The following is a 22,754-nucleotide window of genomic DNA, read 5'->3' as shown; positions in this document are numbered from 1 at the left end:
GACACATTAAGGAGGCAGAGTCCTTGACTGGTAGAACAAACTAGTTTGTATCTGATCTTGCTGTTCAGACAGTACATACATTTCAGAAGGCTGGGTGTACAGAAAGTTACTATGTTGTACCTGGAACCAATGGGCTTGACAGACTTTTAGATCACTTCTCTGGGTCAAATAGTTATTATTATTATTATTATTTATTATATTTATAGGCCGCCCTCCCCCGAAGGGCTCAGTTGATGATCTGTGTTATGTAGTATTTGAAATGTCTTCCATGGCTTTATTTAGTCTAGGTATAAGAAGTAGATTGGGAGGGATCATTCGTTTTCCTATACCCAATGTAGTATGTTTTGAGTTATAAATGCATCCTGCATCAGAGGTTGAGCTTCTCTTCCATAATGTGATATACCCTTTTCCACCTAAAGAACTAAGTATAATTGTAGGTTCATCCGCCACTTCTTCCTGCAACTTACTGCAGTGCAATCCTCCATGGGTCAGATATCCTGGCAGCTGGCTCATGGTCAACTCAGCCATCCATCCATTCCTTGGACAGTAAATGAGCACCTAGCACATAGCTAGGGGGCAAAGAATAGCCGGGGAAAGCAATTGCAAACTACCCCACAAAAACGGCTTGCCTATGAAATAACTGCTTGCAGTGGTACCCCAGGGTTGAACATGACGGAAGGGGAAACTTTACCTTTAATCCTCCATGGGTCCTAGTGCCTGCCTTGTTCAATTCCCTACCACCACCCCATCTGTCTCTATGTCTTGTGTGAAGGTTTTTTTTAAAAAAATACGCACAATTAGACTGAATTTAGGGGAAAGTGTTATAATGACCATATTTTCTACAGCTGTAAAAAGGCATAAGGATCTGAAATTAAGGGGAAATATTTTAAAGCCGTTTTATTAATTATATAACATTTCAATGGATGAGCATGATGTAGGGATGCACTGCTGACCCAGCAGCACCAACGCGCAAATTGTCCTGCCGGAGGCCACCCTTATGGTCGCCTCTGAATGCGCCTACAAGGCGTTTTTGAAAGTCCCCAGCACCGGACGGCCAGCCCAAAGCTTTTCTAGTGTCCGACAGAAGCCTCAGGAGCCCTATGCCGAATTCGTGAACAGGCTCCAGGAGGCCCTCAAGAGGCAGGTTGACAACGAGGAGGCCCAGGGCGAACTCCTTAAGCGCCTTGCCAAAGAGAACGCCTCCGCTGAGTGCCGCAAAGCAGTCACAGGTCTAGGTAGGAACCCCGAACTGGCCGACATGCTTAAGGCTTGCCAGGATATCGGATCTTTCGCCCATCAAGCCAGCCTTCTAGCCAAAGCCCTCTCCGCTGCCATGAGACAGCCCCGAGACGAGTGTTTCAATTGCAACAAGCCAGGACACTTCCGTGGGGATTGTAGGCTGCCGGCGGGGGGGCCTACAGCCGAACGGAGGGGGGTCTCCCCCCAGAGGGCGAAGACCCCCAGGGAGGTTCTAAGACCAGGTGCTCCCCAATGCCCGCTGGGGAGGCCCGCCCCCGGGCATCTCCCCAGCCCGGAACCAAGGTCCGCACCTCAAACCCTTCCCCCGGAGCTCCCCTATGAGATCTTCGCTGCTCCAGCTCAGTGTAGTGATCCCATCCCCACGGAGACCATTGGGCTGGTCTTGTCAAAAGCTTCTGCCGCTGAACAGGGATTGTTCATCATCCCAGGGGTCATCGACTCCACGCACCAGGGAGCCATCTACATCCAGGTGCGGACAAACATCCCGCAGGAACTGCCAAGTTCATCCGATCATCCTGCCCCAATGCTCTCACTCGAGTCTGATCTAAGTTCAGCTAATCTAAATCTCGTTGCTTGCTCCCCCCCTACGTCTATACTTCCTGCTCTGCTAACCCCTTCTACTTCCAAAGTCACCATGCCTCCGCCAGTGCCCCAGAGTGGCACGCATTTCAAAATCTCTGCAGAGTCCACAGCCGCTGAATTGCAACAGAAAGAAATGCTGACGGAAGAGAACGCCAACATTCTGGCACTATGCCCAGTCCGTCTCATTAACCAAGAGGACTGCCGTTTTGAACCCTCCTCAGAATGCCCCATAGCCAATCTACAGGACAATGAGGCATGGAAAGGGGAAGATGCTCGCACAATGGCCTTAAGCCCAAAGTCCTTCATGAAGAAGAAGCCCCCTTGGCCCTCTCCAGCTGTAAGGTTCAAACCAGATCTCATAGCCTCTGAGCCTGTGCAAAGCCCTAAGCTCAAAGCTCCCAGTGGCAGCAAAATCGTCAGTACCTCAGGGAAAAGCAGGGTCGCAGCCTACAAAGGAATAAGCCCTGCAAGATCCAGAAGAACAAGATCTCAAATCAGAGTTGCAATCCTCATCATTACTTTATATGTGCTCTGTATGCCTGTATATGTTCTGTATGTCTTGCCCCCTCTCAGAGACCCCTAAAGTTTTCCCCTCATAAGAGGGATTTTTCCATTGCTTCTAAGCTATGCTCTTGTGCCTCAATTAAAGTTTTTCTCCTTTTGATTATGTGTGCCAGTGCCCTGAAAGGTTTGAGCCTACATTACCACACATTGGCGTTAGCACAAGTTTATATATGGAGCCAGAGTTATTTCCGTGCTCCCACATTTTCCGCTGGGAACACCTGGCTAGTCACAATGCCTGGGGGCTCTCTCAGCCACACCTACCTTACACAGCCTCCGCTGTGAAGGTGAAGCAGTTCAAACCGCCCAAGGTCTCCTTACAGGAGGGAAGGCAAAGTTCCAAAACCTTCACCCCCCTTTTCTTTCTTCTGCGTACCCTTTGTATTGTCTCCTGAATTCACTCCTAAATTCCGCCCAGGAGCTGTTCCCCCTCCCTCCTTCCTTCCTTCTATTTTTCACGGTAAGTACATTTTCCCTGCAAAGAAAGACCCCCTCCCCCTTTGTGTGTGAAATTTACCCCTAATCGCCTGATTAATTTGTCTCCCGGATGCATCCATCACCCAAAAGCGCATCCAAGCCCTCTTTTGTGTTGCAAATTAAGCATGCACACCCACAATTCCCTCAGGGTCCGCTAGCCCCTCCTCCCACGAGGCTCCGGACCCTGGCTTTGACGCACCCTGATGGCAGCTCTGAAGCCAGCTTCCATCGGGATCGCCTACCCTCTGCCCTCCCTGTCAAACAACTTAAAGAAAGAGGAGTAGGCGGCCCCCAACAGAGTGCATTAAAAGCAACCCCTACGCAGGCTGCAAGATAAGCCTTCTTATATACTCTTCTTATATCAAACACTAAAATCCAACAAAACTTGATTTTGACCTCCCGCCATCGGCTCTCCAAGCCTGGCAGGACCGGCCCCTCCTATAACCTGGGGAAGGGGTGTGTTTCAGTCCTTCTTCCTACAGATCTCCTGTGGATCCCGACTCGCCATGACAGGCCAGCCCATGGAATGGCGCCAGGAGGAAACCAACCCCATCCAGAGATGGAACGAATCTCTCCTGGAGGATCCCGCCCAGCGGCCTCAGCGGAAACGCCCGCCCAGACGGTCCAAAGACCCGGATGACCTGGGGGGGATGTCAAGGCGACCGCCAGCCAAGCTCAAGAGCTGCTGCGCCAGCAAGGCTACCCGAGACGCCCGAGGATCTCTGTACCGCCTTCTTTGCAATCATCACTGCCAACTCGGCGGCCACCATCCTCTGCCTGCTCTGCTGCCTCCTGCCGGTGGCAGTCGGCCACCCCCTGATGAGCTTTGACCAGACCAACATCTGGGAGCAATTCGCTGCCGCCGCCAATGTTTCGTCCTTCTGCCTGGGCCAGCTATGACTCAGAGGTTGACGCTGTGTGTCGCTGCTCCTCATCTACAGCCGCCATTCTCTCTCCCTCTCTGCTGCCCCCTGGCTGGAATTTGAAGTTGCAGCCAGGAACACTCCTGATAGGTTAACCTTTGGAACTCTCCGCTGTCTCCAGCCACCTGATTGTTATCGGAACATGCCTTCTCTCGCAGCCTTGCTCGTGAGAGTCACTGAACTGCAACGCTAAAGACTATCAGTAGCTCTCTCTCTACGTTCTTGAGAGATCCATGGACTCTACCACCATCGCTCTAAAGGCTTTGGTGGCCAAACAGCAAGAGCCGTGCATTGGACAATTATGCAGCCATGGGCTGCCCCCCTTTTTCCTTTCATCACCTAGCCTTTGTATTGTTTAGCTATGTTTATTGTTCCCATCTACATGATGCCCTTTGGAGCCGACCTCCAAAGGAATTATTGAGTACTGTAACCCAGCTGATCATGGAAGTTATTGCATGCTTTAATTTTAGAAGTTATGTTATTTGTTGTTGTTGCATCCGTCTGCCGGAACTGTCTGCTGCCGCCTCACCATCGTCCTGCCTCCAGGCTCCACCCGGAAGCCGCGCAGCGCCGCCCGTGGCTCCCCCTTCCCCTCGGCCCCTCTTTGCCGGAGCGACGCGGCGGCTCTAGCCAAGGCGGAGTATGTTTCCCTCGCGACTTCCCTTGTGGGAATCCCGGACTTACTTCCTGTAACACCAAGACTATCGGCCGTTCTGGCCTGTGCCCTGCGAAGTTCACCAATTCTAATCGTTACGCCATTGATTGTTTGTCATTGTTGATTCATATGAAAGTGCATGAGTTGCCAGATGCATTGAAAGCGATTGTGTGCCTCATCGTCGGATCTTGTTTCATTCAATGTATATCTAATATTGCCTGTAACATGTGTAAGAAACCCCTCAACCTTCCCTTACATCGCAACCAAGTTCTAATGTTGCACAAGCTGCTCGGCCAGCTTGGCCAAACGGCGGAGGAGATGAGCGTCCCTTTAAATCACCCCCCAACATTTCGGCCTCCTTCTAAATGTAAAAGGAGGAGATGTAGGGATGCACTGCTGACCCAGCAGCACCGTAAGTGTGCGCTGGCACACCGGCGCTCCTACAGCCTTCTGGTCGCACCGCTCCCCCACCCCTCATCCCCCGATGAGTCACAGGTCATGAACTACCTGGCTCACAACCACCGGGTGTCCCGGACAAAGGGACAATGGTCTTGCCCCAGGTGAGGATTAGGCCCAGACGCTGATGCTCCTCTCCGCACGTAGCAGCCAGGTGAGATCATGCATCACATGATGATCTCTCAGTCTCCCGCTCTCCCGGAATTCCCCCGTTCCGCCCTTCTACACGCCCCCACTAGAATCATAATAAAAGGTGCCAGGAACCAGCACGCGGCAGAGTCGCTAGGAACACGGACACCCGCGCTCCCGCTGCTGGCGCTCTCCACCAGATGAAACCTCCGCGTCTCGCCTCTTCCTTAGCGACGACCCTGCGGGGATGACAACACATTAAAACAAATGAAGTTCATTCTTGAAAAACCTTGCAAATCTATCAAGAGTTTTGAACATGTCCTGTTCTTGCCTGCTGCATCCAGGGTCTTGAATCCCTCGCCCGTTGAAATGCCCCACTCCCATCCTGGTCCAAGATGACAGGGGCAATTGCAGGAAGGTCTGCCTTGCTGCAGAGGCTCTCTGAGGCTTTCTGGACCAAAATGGAGCAGCCCCTTTCTTGCTCCCTCGGCTGCTCAGCTCTTTTCCAAGGTGCCCTCTTTCTTGGCGTTTGGGACTATTTTAACCTGTGGAAAGACACTGGTTGGACTTCTGCCACATGACTGACCACACTTAGTTCTTTTGGTGGGAAAGGGTATCGTTCCTGCAGGAAAAAAGCCTTGTGTCTTTTTCTTCCTTATTGGGGATTAGGGAAAGGTTTTTCTGAAATCTTCTGGGTCTTTACTTCATTGAGAAAAATTCCTGAGGTTGAAAAGGTAACTCTGAAGGGTATGCCTAAGCCAAACATTGTTTAAAGATGCAAATACCATTCATTTAGTATCTTTGAATAAGAAAGCAGGAATCCTAAAGCTCAGGTTCTCAAAGGGGTAGTTATGCTTATCAGTCTCAGCAAATGTGACATTCCTTGCCTTGTGCAGCAGACTCTGGCTAGCTAACTAGATGAAGTTTGCGTATAAAAATGGGGTTGTCTGCTGCTTGTCTTTCTCTATCACCAGACCAGTCTTTCCTGTACTGCTGTTTCTGTGGCCAGTAGCTGCAAATGATGACTGTGTTCAACAAACAGCAGTTTCTGAATTTGTGCACCACAGCAATCCAATAAGTACTTACTGCAATTAACTGATCAGCTACAAAATCTAGTTTAAAACTGGCAGATTGGTGCCAACCAATCGATTTTGGCTTGCTGAACTCTCTGCATTATGATGTCACCACTTAACCAGAGTTTGGTTAACCAAGGTTGATTGTGTTGATCTGAATGCAGCCAAAAAATCTTGTGACAAGACTAACCGATATCTTGTGGCATGAAAGAGGTGTATGAAGTAGTCAAGCACTTAAGCACAGAAATCCATGGAGTGTTCAGTAAGTAATAAACAGTTTTCTTTTTCTGTTTTGGTTCCCTTCACAAGTTTTATTGATTCTTTCATAGTTTTTTTTAAACTTCTGGAGACTCGGACAACTTCTTAGACAACCTTTTGGTCCTTTTATTGGATAAAGTCTGGAAGCATGTGTCTTGTATTCATTCCAACTCCCTCTCTCTTCTCCTTGGGCAGACCTTACTGTCTGTATTAGGTGCTTCCTTGAAGTTGACAGAGAATGGAAACACTCTTTTGGCAATGTCTTTGGGAAGACTCCTCCGACGTGCCTCTTCAAAAGCCTCTGACCTCCTGACCTTAAATGCCAGCAGCATTGGTGGTGGTTCATCTTCCATCTTGGATGGGGAGATCATCTACTCCAAGAACAATGTCTGTGTCCACCCACCTGAGATGCTGCAAGGCATTGTGGAACACCACCCAGGTAAAGGCAGAATTGGGATGGATACAGGGATTGCATTATCCGTGTGCTGAAAGATCTGTACTGACTTCCTTTCATTTCCAAGCTTCCTTTCAATTGATAGTTCTGGTTGTTGCATTTCAGTCTCAAAATGGTTTGGGACCAGAGTACTTGAAGGACCATACTGTCCAGCCTAGCAGTTGAAGATCATTGTAATAAGTGCTGATTTCTGTTCTCCCTGTCTGTAGGATGGCACAAGTGACTGCCAGATATGGATCTTTTCAGTGGTGGCACCATGTCTTTGGAATGCCTCCCCTCCCTTGAGGCATGCTTGGTGCCTACTTTCCTTTCCTTTAAGCATCAGATCAAAACATATCTCTTTACCCATGCTTTAATTGAGGCTTTTCATTTTCAAGCTGTTTTTTATTATCTGCTTCTCCTATGCCATTAAAGGTTATAAAATAAAATGCAATAAGTTATCTGCTTCTAGCCTGATGCCTGTGGTCTGAATTTAATTTTTTTGCTGCTGAATGTAGTTTCTGCGCCATGGCTTTTTAAATGATATTGTCTTAAGATACTTGGAGCCATCTCACACAGGTTTCTAGAGAGGCAACCTACATATACTAAAATCATTTGGAAAAGTTCTGCGCTGCCTCTCCAGGGCCTCTCCTTGAGGCAGCTTACATAAATCAAGGCATAAAACGTTAGTTTAAAAAAACCCCACCACTCAAGGCACAGCAGAGTATAAAACAACGTAAAATATGAGCAGCTAAAACATTCTGGAGGCTAAAAACAGACTAAAATTACGTTTAAAAGGTCTTTGTTAAAAGCCTGGGTAGACAGAAACCTTTTGGTTTGATGCCTAAAAGAAAGTGGCATCAGTGCCAGGCGATCCTCAAGTGGAAGGACATTCCACAGGCAAGATGCCGCTGCTGAAAAGCCCTGTCTTCAGTTGCCACCTACCTTATGTCTGAAGGTGGGGGCACATTGAACAGGGCTTGTGTGGAAGATATTGACTGGCAGACTGGACAGTACGGGAGGGGTGTTTGTTCAAGTACCTTGTTCTGATGTAATTTAGGACTTTAAAGGCAAAAATCAGTGCATTGAATTATGCTTGGAAACAAATAAGCAGTCAGGGCAAATCTTTCCTCACTGAGGGAATATGATCCTTGTATCCTCCCCTTGAAAGTAGCCCGGCTGCTGTGTATTTGATTAGCTGAAGCTGCTGAACTCATGAGGACTTATCAAGGCTTGCAGAGAGGATTCATTAGGTGATGTGTTGCTTTGTGGTTTAATTAGTTCACCAGTCAGCTCTATCGCCTTTGAAAGAGGATAAATGGCGCAAATGTTTTAAACCTTATTTTGCATTTTGCTTACGGAGATAATTTCCTGTCAGCTTTTGATGAACATTCTTTCTTGACTTTGAGCAAATATCTTCATTGCATTTTTTATTTCACAGTTTGAATTAGAGGATGTTCAGTCCCCTGGCCAGCATGCTTATTGGTTATGGCCCAGACTACCACTATGTCTTTGTGTGGTGAGTAGGTGAGGTACAGTTCAGCTGCATTTTTCAAGAAGAGGAGTAAAGATTTGGATTTATACCCCACCTTTCTCTTCTGTAAGGAGAATCAAGGTAGCTTACAAACTCCTTTACCTTCCTCTCCCCACAACAGACACCTTGTGAGGTAGGTGGGGTTGAGAGAGTTCTGAACAATCTGTGACTAGCCCAAAGTCACCCAACATGAATGTAGGAGTGGGGAAACAAATTTAGTTCATCTGATAAGAGTTTGCCACTTATGTGGAGGAGTGGGGAATCAAACATGGAATCAAACACCTGTTCTTAACCACTACACCACGCTGGCTGTCAGGGTTATCAGCTTGAATGACTTCCCATACATGTAACCTTTGGGCAAAGTGGTCAAAGATGTTGCCTGTATCCATTTAGGATGGTAGAGTGGTGGCCAAAACGTTGGTTTTATGCTCAAGAATGCAATGAAGAAGTGGACTCCCTTGAACAAACATTCAAGCAAAGCTACTGTGATTCTTCAGTCTATGGTGAATTGATAATAGGTTTTGTCCATTTGTAAATCTGGCTTGCAGGTGACCAGATTATCAGACATGGGTGTGGGCAGTATTCATTTAAAGTACAGGAAGTCTTTATGTCGTAACAGAGTAAAAGGAAGCCTGGGGCCTCTAACTGAAAATAATATTCTCTGCGTTTGGTTCAGACTGTATAAAGACTCTATGCTCTCCAAATCAATTTGGGATGATTTCATGGCCAAAAGTGTGCATAAATGGTGTGCTGCTTTGGGTCTGCTGTTCCAAAGCAAGGTCGGTCCTCTATAGTGAGGCAGACCTTTCAGAGCTGCGGTTTGAGCTGGAAAAGTAAACTTTCTTGGATGATATTGTTTCCACCTCCCCTTGAAGTTTGTTTCCCTGGAGGGGTTGAATTTGGGCTGTTTGATACTCTTCCACGACCAGCACTTATGTGAGTGTCATCATTTAAAATTTAATTGTTGTGTTTATGCACTCTCGAGATGGACTACAAACTAAGTTGCTGCAGTCCAAATGGACATTAGAAAGCATCCTCAAGACATGTTCATTCAGGCGCTGTGAGGTTGCTTATCAAATCTGGTGTTCCTTGACCTTAGATCTGGGAGAGCAGGGAGTGGAATAGTGGAAGCAGTGCTGGGAGCCAGCAGAGAAATTGGTGAGTGACAGAAAAGAAAGTCCAAGTGCTAGCAGGAGGTTGGGGTGCTTGGCTATTCTTTTAGGTAATCAAGAACTTCTGAAGACTGTAATGGTACTGTTTGACTGTAACCCTGAGCCATTGTATTATTTTGCAGGCTACTTGTGCCTGTACATGGAGAAAGATGAGCTACTCGGAACCACACTTATCCTGGCTTGGGTCCCAAATTCTCGCATCCAGAGACAGGACGAGGAGGCCCTCCGCTACATCACACCAGAGAGCTCCCCAGTCCGCAAGGCTCCCCGCAAGCGTAACCGCCACACTCAGGCTTTTGGCACCCCTATGCAGGCTTCTTCCTCTGAACAGAAGCAATCTGTGACTCTAAAGGAACAGGAGGACATCTTGACTGTGTCACAGCTGGTTAAGGATGTGGCCCATGTCAGCTCTCCTTCTGATGAAGGGGAGAAGCTGTCCCAGGGTTGCTTGGCAACAGACAGCATCCACAGCCCTGCACAGCCTACCCACAGTGACTCAGGAATCTTAACAATCAGTTCTCAGGATGAGCAGAACCAGTTGGCATTGGAGGAAGGGCTGGAGGAGTCTCTGGAGACTGGGGAAGATGAGGGCTCTTTGGAACTATCTGCCGATGACGTTAGCAGGGACAGTACGTTTGACTCAGACTCTGATGCCTTCTCTTCTCCATTCTGTCTCTCCCCCATAAGTGAAGCACTTGGGGAAAATGCCGCCTCAGTGTTCCTGGTTAATGAAAACAGGTGAGTTATGTTTCCATGTTTCATGAAGAAGGGAATGGGACAGAGGCCAAAACAGAAATCCTAGAGCAAATCCTTTTTTGGTATTCTGTGTGTGTGTTTAATTGTAATTTGAATATTCCTTCCTTTGCATACCCTTAGATCTGCCTTGTCACTCCAAGAGAGTAGAAGCTTGAATTCTGTTAGCTGCACAAACCTGATGAAACATCTCTGGTATCTCTGGGTTAACAGTAATCATCACTAATGATTGTTTGGTCTTGTAGGATATAAAACCTACTTCTGAGCCACCCACTTCACTAAACATGTACCTGGATGGCCTGCCCCATAGTACTTTCCATGATGTGCTTTGCTTACCGCAATTGGGCATCTGCTAAATATGGAACTTATAGCAGTGTCAGGTCACTGGAGTAATGCAGTGAATAATTACCAATCGCCTGGCTGTTCAGATGCCTTCATACTAGGCTGTTTCATTCCATTTTGGGGTATTGCTGTCAATGCTGCCTGTAGCCAGGATTATGCTAATAAATGTGCTTGTATCAGTGTGACAGTGCAATCCTGTGCTGAGTTCTTCCATTCTAAGCTCATTAAAATATGTTTAGACTGGAGTAACACTGCACAGGATTGCACTCTCGTTTAGGCTGTCAAGTTCACAAACAGCTAAGCTGTCCGCTCTCTGCTTTAGAGCTGCTATTTGATGGTACTCGTGTGTTTTGAAATCTGTGTCCTGTGCATTCTGCCTTTTTGGGAGGGACTGCAGGTCTGCCCATCTGGGCTGAATGCTTACACTTCATCAGCCTAATGTAATTGAAGACACAATTCCAGTAGAGTCCAATGTCACATGTTTATGAGACTTGTGTTTTGTTCATCTTCTTTCTGATGGGGAGGGTGCCCTCAAGTGGCCCTGGAGTTATATTGCAAAATAGCACATAAGAAATATGTGTATCTTGAAGATTGCCTTCCCGATTCTTTAGGTTTTTGCTATGAGATCTCACATACTCTTTGCTGATTTCTCCATAGCTACCCTGTTTCTTCGAAAATAAGACATCCCCTGAGAATAAGACGTAGTAGAAGTTTTGAGTATCCACAGCCTGTAGGGTTATGTGTAAACAAATAAGAACATAAGAACATAATGTTCTTATGTCTTCAAATAGTTTGGTTTCCATCTACGGAGGTGTTTTCTTCTGCTAGAAAGCATGTTGCATGTCTTCTTGGAAGTGAATTTCATTGGAATCAGCGTGATTTACTATTTTATAAATGTGGTTTATAAATGTACTGTTTAAAGGGATATACTGTTCAGAGCTGGCATGGCGTAGTAGTTAAGAGTGGTGTACTCTAATCTGGAGAACCGGGTTTGAGTCCCCACTCATCCAAATGAATGGCAGACACTAATCTGGTTTGTTTCCCCTCTCTCAGACATGAAACCTCTGCGCGACTTTGGGCTAGTCACAGTTCTCTCAGCAGCAGCAGTGGCGTAGTGGCTAAGAGCAGGTGCACTCTGATCTGGAGGAACCAGGTTTGATTTCCAGCTCTGCCGATTGAGTTATGGAGGCTTATCTGGGGAATTCAGATTAGCCTGTACACTCCCACACACGCCAGCTGGGTGACCTTGGGCTAGTCACTGCTTTTCGGAGCTCTCTCAGCCCCACCCACCTCACAGGGTGTTTGTTGTGAGGGAGGAAGGACAAGGAGATTGTAAGCCCCTTTGAGTCTCCTACAGGAGAGAAAGGGGGGATATAAATCCAAACTCTTCTTCTTCTTCTTCAGAATTCTCTCAGCCCCACCTACCTCACAAGGTGTCTATTGTGGGGAGAGGAAGGGAAGAAGTTTGTAAATTGCTTTGAGACTCCTTATGATTAGTATAAATCCAGACTCCTCTTCTCTTCTAGAAGGATTTGTTTATTATTGAAACCTTTCTAACCTGCCTTTTCTCATCACCTGAAATGGCAGGCAATAATTCAGTAATCACTCAAGAGGATCCCAAAATACTTTCTGTTCCAAGTGCTATTGTCAAATACCAATTTGCAAGGATTAAAAGAATAAACTAAATAAAGGTGGACTTACCTGAGTGTTCCCAGCAATGCTCATTATAAATACTTTGCAATGGTTTTAGTCACAAATATGGCACATAATCTCAGAACAGTTGGACAGGTAGATGATCTTTGTTATAAAACAAAGGGAAGGCCTATATATCATGAAAGCAAGCCTGGGAGAGCCACGCTTGTTTCATTAAAACCTGGGTTCTTTTCTACAATAACTCCAACCAGCTGAGGTCTCAACGATTTTTATTGAAAAACAGAAAACAAAGAAATAAAACTTAGATGCAGTTAAGGGATTGCTTAGGTGGTCATATCCCTTTTGGTTCTTTGTCCCCATTCTGGGAACCCATGGCCCAGAGATCCTTCTCTGACCACGTCTCAAGATGGAATTCTTAAAACCTTTGTTTCCCCCTTCTCAGGAAAACTCTGTTCAGGCCACGAGGTAACTTAGGCCTTTGAAGTTTCATCCTGGCACCTTTGCATAGTTTCCTGTCCTCTCTCCAGGAGATCAAAAGGCAAAGATGCTTTCACAGATCATGTGTGATTTTTTGCTAGTTTTACAGTACTATTCCATCACCACGCCCTTTTGGAGAGGAAATCATCGTAGTCTAATGGCTGACATATTTCAAGCATCCTATCCATATAGAAAAAGATTATATGTGTTCACTTCCACATCAGTCATCTCCTAACTAATACAGAGATCTGCTAACTACAATACCTTTCATGCATAACATAGTCCTTATGAATTAAAGCATAACAATACAGAATAGAAGAAAATCATGTTAACACAAAGAAACTACAATTTCAGACTAATACATACTTTCTTCAGACTAATAAGCAATGCTGCAATACTCTTGAGCATTGAACTACAAGACCTTCATGCTCCTTTCAACCCATAGTCTGATACAACTTCTTCTTTGAAGAAAACACAATAAAGTATCTCTCCCTTTGGAATTTCCTCTTCCTGAGATTTACTCGTGATGCAACATCATTGTGTAGGATGCATCACTTCAATGAAGGCAAATTCCTCGCCCATATCAATGTAATGTGAAATCAAGTCAGTTAGTAACCCTGATTTGCTGCAAGAACATCACCACCTTTTCCCTTCAGCCAGCATTTCTGCCATCACTTGAGCCTGCTGCTCTGGTGTGATACCACCTTCAGCACTTTGCATATCAGGCCAAACAATTTCATCCTCCAAAGTTTGCATTCAAAAGGACTTCCTCTCCATCCCCTTAACTTGAAGAGGAATAAGGCTGCTGCTCTTTAGCAGTTACAGGATCTGCTACTGTCAATATAAGAGACTGCTTTGGACTGATTGTTGTAATTACAGTTGTATCACCTTGTGGGAAAATCCACCTTCTCCACACCAACTTTTTCATCCCTCTCCACCCCTTTTCCAAAATCCAAAGCATTTTTCTTTGGGGCCTAGTGGAAACACTCATTTGTGCATTTCTACCTTTCTCTCATGGGTCAAAACACAAATTTTTCCCATTAAACTTCGATTAAAACTTACATGTGAATTCCAACAACATCAATTAATCTTTACACCAGTTTCAAAGATGAAATGTTCATCTGTCCACTTCTCATGCTGTCATCCGAAAGTTCCTGTTCCTGGGGATGATCTCCTTCCCCACCAACCTTCTGGGTGCTGGATGACCGCTTATGGAGCTCATTCCGGATGACTTCCAAGCCGTTTCCAAAGACGTCTTCTGTTCCCTCCGGCGAATTTGCTCTCTCCCCCCTTTCTGAAAAGGATGCTGGTAGTTTCCCCCAAAGAGGATTTCACATGCCAGGCTTCTGCTCCTCGCTTGCATCTGAATGGAACAGTCTCCCACCTGGAGGCTTTTGTTCCCTCTCTTGGAGACTTTTTGTTCCCCTCCAAAGCTTCGAATTTTGGAGTTGTTTTCTCTGCTGTGCTGTCAAAAGATCTCCAAATAGCCTGTAGATGGCAGCATAAAGCTTCTTAGGAGCTCCCCTGCCATCCCCTTGAGAAAGCTCCCTCTAAGTTCCTGCTCAAGACCTGAGCCCTGGCCCCTTGACTTCTCCCTGCCGGATCCTGGCACATCTTGGCTCCCAAAGCACTCATAGCCATCCAGCATCAGACTCTCTGGTTACCATCCTCAACCTTACCACCTGCGCAGCCTTCTCCTCCCAAAATGCTCACACTGGAATCACGAAAGCAAGCCTGCCACAAATCCACGAAGGTGTAGACCCTTGAGTATTGGAGACCACAAAAGCTGCCACCATATCATGAAAGCAAGCCTGCTGCAAAGCCACGAAGGTGTTTTCCCTGGAGTATCGGAGACCACAAAAGCTGCCACCATATCATGAAAGCAAGCCTGGGAGAGCCACGCTTGTTTCATTAAAACCTGGGTTCTTTTCTCCAATAACTCCAACCAGCTGAGGTCTCAACGATTTTTATTGAAAAACAGAAAACAAAGAAATAAAACTTAGATGCAGTTAAGGGATTGCTTAGGTGGTCCCTTATCCCTTTTGGTTCTTTTGTCCCCATTCTAGGGGAACCCATGGCTGAGAGATCCTTCTCTGAGCTATCATCTCAAGATGGAATTCTTAAAACCTTTAAGTTTCCCCCTTCCTCAGGAGTAAACTCTGTTTCCAGCCAATTTTGCGAGGTAACTTAGGCCTTTGAAGTTTCATCCTGGCACCTTTGCATAGTTTCCTGTCCTCTCTCCAGGAGATCAAAAGGCAAAGATGCTTTTCACAGTCATGTGTGATTTTGCTAGTTTTACAGTACTATTCCATCACACTATACTAATGACATCTTTGGTGCTTATGGAAGTACTGCAGACACATCTTCTTGTGCATTGACTTCTGAGTAGGATGGAAGATGAGTTGTTGCTGTAGTCACAGTTGAATTTACATTCAGTTGCATGGTTCCAGCTGACTCTTTGAGAATCCATATGCACAAGGGTGTAGGGATGGCTTTTCACCAGACTTACAGATCCCTTGTAGGGGAAGACTAATTGTTGCTGGAGCACTTTATTGAAAAAGGCATTGGCCGACTCTGCCCTGGTTTATATTTGCTTTATTTTCTCCATCAAATCCACCTGTATAGTGAAAAATTGCTTTATTGTTTCGCAGCTAAAAACTACTCGCAATATCTCCAAGCTTTTGAGTCTTTGCAGTTGTTTGTGGAAAATGAAGACTGTGTGTTTTGTTGCTTTTATGCAAAAGAAGCTCCTGGTATTAACTTTGTTGGTAGATGCTTCTGTGAGTATGAGGTGTTGAGAGTGTCCTTTTCCAGAAACCCCCAAAAAACTACTGCCAATCAGAGTAGATAGTACTGAGATAGATCTATGTTGTGACTCATAATTAAAGCCACTTCATATCATACACTGTACAGAGGCATTCCGTACAATAAGCTGATGTGGAATTTTTAAATTCAAAAGGAAATTCTGTAAATTAATAAATCCTCCGAGAAGGATCATTATTAGCTCTCTATGGATTATGTTCAGACAGGTCTCAGAAGCAGCACTAAAAATGATGCCATAGAAGTCACCTTTCTCCCGCCTCCACCTGAGGCTTGCCTTGCAAGAACATGGCCAAAGTCTATTGGTGCCTGGTGGGAGCCACCTCCAGGTGAACAATGGCTAATGGGATCATAAGAAACTTAACAGATTTATTTTCTGTTCTGGTGGTGGTGATTGCTGTTTTTATTTGCTTTTGTGAACATGAGGTTCATCTCATGTCTAAACTGTATCCTTAGTTGGCAGAAACGTGTTTGCACACTGGTGGGCAGAGAGAGACAGATTTGAATGGTGGAACTAAAAGCCCCTGTAGTACTTCACTGCAGAGTTTCTGTTTTTTCAGATAAAGGGACCTACTCAGCAGGTATTTTGGGCTTCAATTTTGTGTGGGTAGTTCTCAATGGTAGGAATGGAGGCTGAGAATTTTTTTGAATTGCTGCTTCAATGTAACTATGCTTTCGTGCAAAAGAAAAAAGGGGGGAGGGTTCTTCTGTGTCAGGGATGACAGTCCACCACTATCGGGAATAAGATGTTCTCAGCAGTAGTATATGGAAAAAATGCAATTGAAGAGACAAGGGGAAAAACATTGAGGGGAATGGAGTTATGCCGAATGATTTCACAGAAAACATTTCCAAGACGCAAGGTAAGACCACTGGGAAAATCTGTGGTGAGCTACGCATGTGGGAAAGGCTTTTCCTAGTCCTTAATTCTATTTGCTTCTCTCTTCCTCTTGTTCCTTTATAGACTTGTTAAACTGAGCAAGATCAGTAGCAACAAAACCAAGCCTTTGATTACAAAAACAGCCTTTCAAATTCAGTTGATGCAACCCAACACAGTCTGAAACTTAAGGAGTGTTTATAGTATATATGGTTCTTCTTGGTCCAGCAGCTTTATCAATGTAGCTAAGCCCTAAATCCTCAGGATAAAGTGAGACAGACATTGGAGATATTTCCTCATTGACAAAATAGGGGAGACCTTCGTTTCAGTTCTTCTTAAATTCCTGCATTCTGTCTCCGGAGTTCAAAATTATGTAACTGGAGTGGTCCTCCAAGTGGAACTGAGACAATCAAGCTTGGGCTTGAATGAAGGCCTTTTCTCCTTAAGTTAAAATTATACACCTAGAAGAGCTGCCTTAGATTGATTGTGTGGGATTCTAATGTCTCCTACTGGGATAAACTTGCAGAGCAATAACTTCAGCTCCTCAGTCTTTCTTTGAATTCCATGTGATCAGTCACCAAACATGAAGCATTGAGCACGATTAAGAAATGTTTATTTAGATGCAATTACAACAGTAACCTCTGTAAAGCACAAAGTGTTTGTTCTACCTGATTTACCAGTATCCTTCCATCTGGCCAGCTTCTCAACTAGTGTTCATGTTTGACTGTCCCTTGGAATAAATGTGCATTTATGTTGGCACGCCTAAATGCCATACCATCTAGGGTTTTACAAAGAAGGTATCTTAAGATACCTGTGATTTTGAATTCAATTATTTTACTGAGGCTAGTAATATTTTAATCTTTTCTGTGCTCCAAAATATAGATCAAATGGAGACAATGCCTCTTTTATTAGAAGATAGTAGTAGACATATCACTCTTTCAGTTGTGAAATGTTATGCCCTTGTAATTGATTTTTTTTTTCAGCCATTCAGATTTGGTCTAGCTTTTTATATTTTAGTAACCTGCTTAAAATTAATGTTAAAAAGCAGTATGAATGAAAGGGAGAGAGAATGGTTATGACTTGCAGGCAGGTTCCAAAAAAAGCTTGTGTCTGGCAAGTTAGCCCATTACCCTGATGGAAGGTTTTGTGTATTCCTGTGAAAGATTAAATGGCATGGCAATTTAAAATCTGTAATAGGCATGGTTTTAAGGGTAATTCTTTGGATGGATTTGGGATCAAATAGCTGAAAAACTGTATAAAGGAGCATTTGTTACTGACAGTAGGTCATTTGGCTAGGTCAGTCACACACACCATTTTTCCCCCTTTCTCTAATGAAGGGACTTCAGGTTTGTCGACATGGATTCACGCATTTAATTGTTTATCAACTTGGCCAGTCTGTATTGAACCTGTGAGTTGGCCAGGGCTATGGGTACTTTTGAGAGCACCTACCTTTCCCTTCCTTGTACCCCACCCCCCATACATTTGAATTTTCTGCAAGCAGAGGGAATCTTTCCACTGTAGTTGTGGAGGGAAGGGGGTAATGAATAAGCCAGCCAGGTGTGTCCATGCCTTCTGATCAAGTGGAAGCATTCCTCCCTCTTCTCCATCCCTAATTTTATTTTTACAATAGATTACTCAGTCTGGACTTCTACACAAATAGATGTTGGTATATCACCTGGATCATATTTTGCTCCTTTTGTGTAGCTATGATAATGGAACCAGTCCGTGTTGTGAAACATTCAGTTTCTGGCTCAGGGCTTGCTTGGTCTTCATTGTAGGTAGTGATGTAAGTTTGCTGGAAAAATATGAATTGTAAAATGTTCAGGAAAACAATCCAAAACCTACCAGATGCCCAACACAGAGGACAATCTGATTTAACATGTTTATTTTGGCTGACTCTTAACATTTAGTTTACTAAATATTGTCCCCTGTTTTATGTCCCAGTTGCAACAAATACTTGTGCTGAAATGTTTGATTAAGAAAAATGAAGCGTGGTTAAATGTTTTATATTTAAACACATTTCGAACTTTATGCAGAAATTTATTTTTATTGGAATAATGCTTACAGACAATGAAATGTGCTTCTGTTTACCAAGGCATTGAAAACTGTCAACACACTAACTTTGTCACACCTGAAAACAGCATGATGTGCCATGGCTGTTGTCCATTCTTCTATTAAAACAGATTCATTTCTTCCATAGAGATCACTGGGGCAGCTCAGTTTTATAGTTACAGTCAGTCGCATTGCTTGTACTACTTGGTGGTTCCATATCAACCCTACCATTTGAGAGAAGTCACATAAATTAAATCTTAGCTTTGGTTCTGATTTGACCAGCACAGCCAGTTGGTGCATTAATCACTGGGTGTTTTATTTGGACTAATATGTATTCGTGGTCATCATCCCATCCCAACACTGCATTTATAAACCACTGAAACATACATGGATTCCCAATATAATTCCTAGAAATGATAACTTGAAAAAACATCAGTTATACCTTTGAACTGCAAACCTTGTCTAATATTGTATTGGCTGTGGCCTCCCCTGGTTGTTATTAGTTCTATAAAACAATAGAAACTGAATTTTTAAATTAAAAATAAAGCACACCTCTGATGCTAAAATTCTGGCAGGGGCTGATGGGATTTGTAGTCCATAACATCTGGAGTGCCAAAGGTTTGCCACCACGGATCTACAAGGAACTTTTGGCTTGGGACCTTGGACCATGGCCTTCTGGTTTAGGATCTTCTTGGCCAGCAGGAACTCCTATGTGCTAGTTTTGTCTCATCATGCTTGTGTAAATCCTTGTGTGTGTCTTAAGGCGAAGGGGGGAACTGAAATGCTTACTGTTTTTTGTTGTTGCACTGCCATTTTAAACAATATTCAGTGAATACATGACATTTCTTGGAAGTGTGTCTTAAGGTGGAGGGGGTACTGAAATGTTCACTGCTTTTTGTTGTTGCACTGGCATTTTAAACAATATTCAGTGAATACATGACCTTTCTTGGAAGTGACTCATAAACTCTTGATACTCAATGCAGTCCTAGTTTCATTCTATTCTAATAGCCATAATAATAATTCTGTCTAATATCCAGCCACTTATCTTTTTGTGTACATTACATCTTGGTTTGACACAGTGTGTGCACACACCTTGAGAGAAATGCTATGACCACTGGCTCATTTGGATGGGGGATCCTTGTGTTTGCTTAGCCCGCTACCTCTGGTGCTTTGTACTAAATGGAGGACTGCTTGCAAAGTGATGGTTGGCAATAGCAGATCTCAGAGTTATAAAAAGATAAAATGGCCTTGTGTTTGGATTTTTAGTAGTTAATTATACTAGTGCCTTAAGACACACAGTGAGCCAATGTTCTCCTTAACAGTGTTTAGAATATACATAACCCAATAGTGGTTCCAGACGCAACAGTGGAGTCAGTGGATTTTCAGCTTCTAAAGAATCCTTTTCCTATCTGTCTGTAACATGCAAGGCAACACTGTTTAGTTAGTTATGGTAATTAGTTGAAATGTTTTTGTGTAACAAAAAAAGATGCCTTCTACAATACAGGTGAGTAGTTTTAAAATGAAGAAAAATGTACTTTTCTTCCAAACAAGTGTGATATCCCTTTGAATCAGACCAGTTGTGTCTTAATCCATAGCAGAAGCTTTCCAGGGTCTCCATCACAGAACATCTGCTATTCAAGAACGTTTATCTAGAAAGGTTTAAACATGGGGCCTTCTGTGTGCAACACATGTGTTCTATCACTGAGCTCTTCCTCATTTTAAGATAACTTTGAGACCAATTAAATTGTTAAAACTGGTTACGTTAAGACTTTCTAAATTGGATGATAGCATCAAGATATCTGTTGCAATATCAGTGGCCTCTGTTCAGAAACTGAACTGCACACATACATGCCGAACATGGTATTCTTAAGAGGCAGCTTTTCCTGGGCTTTTTCTCTTGCCCTTTCTGTTAAGTTCTCCCTGGGGGAGCTGGTAAATAAATTGCTTTCTTGTTGAGCAGTTAGATTGGGCAGGGAACGTGTGACTGACTGAGTTTGGCATTGGCTGCCAAAGTCAGCAGCAACAGGGTATGGGATGTTGCATCATGTTGTTGTGGCAATTCACTGGAGAGTCTGGTGCTAAGCTTCAGTCTTTGCAGAATAAGCAGAAGATGAAATTACTGGTAAAGCCTGCATGAGATAGAGGCATGAACTGGGTAGAATAGTTTGGACACTGGGAATTCAAGCTGTGTTCCAACTTTGCTTCTGCTATGAAATAGTGACCTGTTGGTACCCTTCTGCAGTATTTTTAATTTATTTTTATTAATTTATTTGTTGTTTTTATTGTGAACAGAAACAATTGGTATCAGTGTCATCAGTGTTGATATCCAGGCAGTGTATTGATTGAAGTAAAGCAGGTTATACTTTCAGAGGTACCCGTATTGTAACAAAATAAAAATGAGTCACCTGAAAGACTGTGCTTGTCTAAATAGTAAACTGACCCTCATCACAAGGACTCTCTCTAGAGGCTGTGTTACGAATCGTTTAACTCTCACCTGTGATATGTGAACAGGATGAAAGAGTTTCAGGTGACCTCTGGATTAGATCTTTTATAAAGCGGGTGTTCTTAAATAGTATATGACCACTTCTTGAGAGTCTCTGTCTTCCTTCGCATGTAGCTTGTGTGCCATTTACTGTAGAACTGAAGAATGAATGGAATTCTATAATCATGGACTGGAAAAGTCAGATATCACTGGGCTATTTCAGATTGGTTGTTAAAGGCTTGTCAGAAACAGTGGGGGTTGATTTTGCATTATGCCCTCAGGGTACAGAAGAGTTGGATCAATATAAGGAGGTATGCCCCTCCCAATGGAGGAAGGTGATAAGATTTTGACTCCCAGTATCAATATAAACATAATCAATCTGCAGCATTTCATCCCAAATTCCTTCTCCAATTGATTGAGGTACCTTCAGTGAGCCTCACCCTGAGAACAGTCATAAAGGTAAGGCAGGTATGTAGGTCCGAAGCCATTAAAGGCTTTACAAGTGATAATTCCTACCTTGCTGCACTGTGTTTATTGTATTGCAACCTTGAGTGTTAAGGTGTTGATCCATAAACTTGGGTTAGTGTTTCTACAACTAAAATTTTTTCTACAAAGGCTGTAGAAAAAATAGTATATTTGCAGCTGGGATCCAGAGATTCCCTAAACAACCAGACCAAAGAACTGATGTCATAATATGAAATGGCACAGGCCTTACATTGTGTAGATGTCTAACAGCTGGATCATTAGCCGAGTTATCACTCTTAAGCCCAGTGACTTGTGGATTCAAGAGGACACAGTAGAGGGATTATTTTGCAAAGACTTTCTTTTGAATGGGTTCTTCCTTATTCTCTAAGACAAAGAAGGAATAGCAGCTTTCCTACCAGTCAAGCTGAAGAATATGCATGACAAATGAAGTCTGGTATAAGTGTACACTGAGAGACATTGAGGCAAAAATCCTGAGTTTAAAGATATGCTAATAGGAAATGAACTGGCGTTGATTGACCAGGAAGGAGATTTGGGGGGTTGTGATAGATAACTTGGTGAAATGCTAATTCAGTATAAAGCAGCAGTGGTGAAAAAAGCAGGGGATTTATTAGGAAACAAACCAGCCAGTATCCTAATGTGCTTGTATAGATCTGAGGTATGACCCTATTTGGATTACTATATACAATCAATGGTTTGTTGTATCTCAAAAATAATATTGTGGAGCTAGAAAAGGGCGAGTAAAATGATCAATGGGTTTCTTTTAGAGGAAAGAGGACTAAGAAGAGATGTGATGCAGGTTTATAAGAGCGGGTAGTTAGAGAGGACTCTTCTTCCCTTTCCCATTATATTAGAACTTGGAGGCACCTGCTGAAGTTGATGGACAGTAAATTCAGGACAGACGAAGGAAAGGGCTGATTTACTCAGTGAGTGAGTAATTGTGCAATTCACTGCCACAGCATCTAGGGATGGCCATTAGCTTTGATGGCTTTAAAGGGCAATTAGATGAATTATTGGGGGGCCAAGTCCATCAAAAGCTGTTAGTTGCAATGACAAAATGATACCCTTCCATGTTCTGAGCAGTAACTGCTGAGAACAATAACATGAGGGGAGCCTTTGGACTACATGTATTGCTTATAGACCTCTGGAGTGTCTGTTTGGTCTCTGTGTAAAACAGGATAGTAGACTAATATGTTGGCTGTTGGTCTGATCCAGTATTGCTGCTCCTATGTTAACCAGTGCATGAAACCAAGGTAGTCAAAGTGCTCTCCCTGTGGCAGGCTGTTATTTTGTGTGCCAGCTTCC

General features: G+C 44.0%; 1 protein-coding gene across 5 annotated transcripts in view; it reads left to right on the top strand.

The window, feature by feature from the left end:
- TBC1D16 (TBC1 domain family member 16) overlaps positions 1–22,754 on the top strand; it is a 67,406-nt gene that overhangs the window by 8,061 nt on the left and 36,591 nt on the right. For 4 of the 5 annotated variants that reach the window (XM_048491261.1, XM_048491263.1, XM_048491259.1 and 1 more), the window contains exons 4-5: positions 6,570–6,813; positions 9,636–10,251. In XM_048491261.1, the coding sequence (XP_048347218.1) occupies positions 6,633–6,813; positions 9,636–10,251 (797 nt within the window). In that variant the 5' untranslated portion in view covers positions 6,570–6,632. The remainder of the gene's footprint in view (positions 1–6,569; positions 6,814–9,635; positions 10,252–22,754) is intronic. The other variant, XM_048491264.1, reaches the window with a different exon arrangement.

Source organism: Sphaerodactylus townsendi, linkage group LG03 (genome assembly GCF_021028975.2).
Source record: "Sphaerodactylus townsendi isolate TG3544 linkage group LG03, MPM_Stown_v2.3, whole genome shotgun sequence".
In the NCBI taxonomy this organism is placed as follows: domain Eukaryota; kingdom Metazoa; phylum Chordata; class Lepidosauria; order Squamata; family Sphaerodactylidae; genus Sphaerodactylus; species Sphaerodactylus townsendi.
The sequence above is the reverse complement of the archived record's forward strand: the minus strand, read 5'-3'. Positions and strand labels throughout refer to the sequence as shown.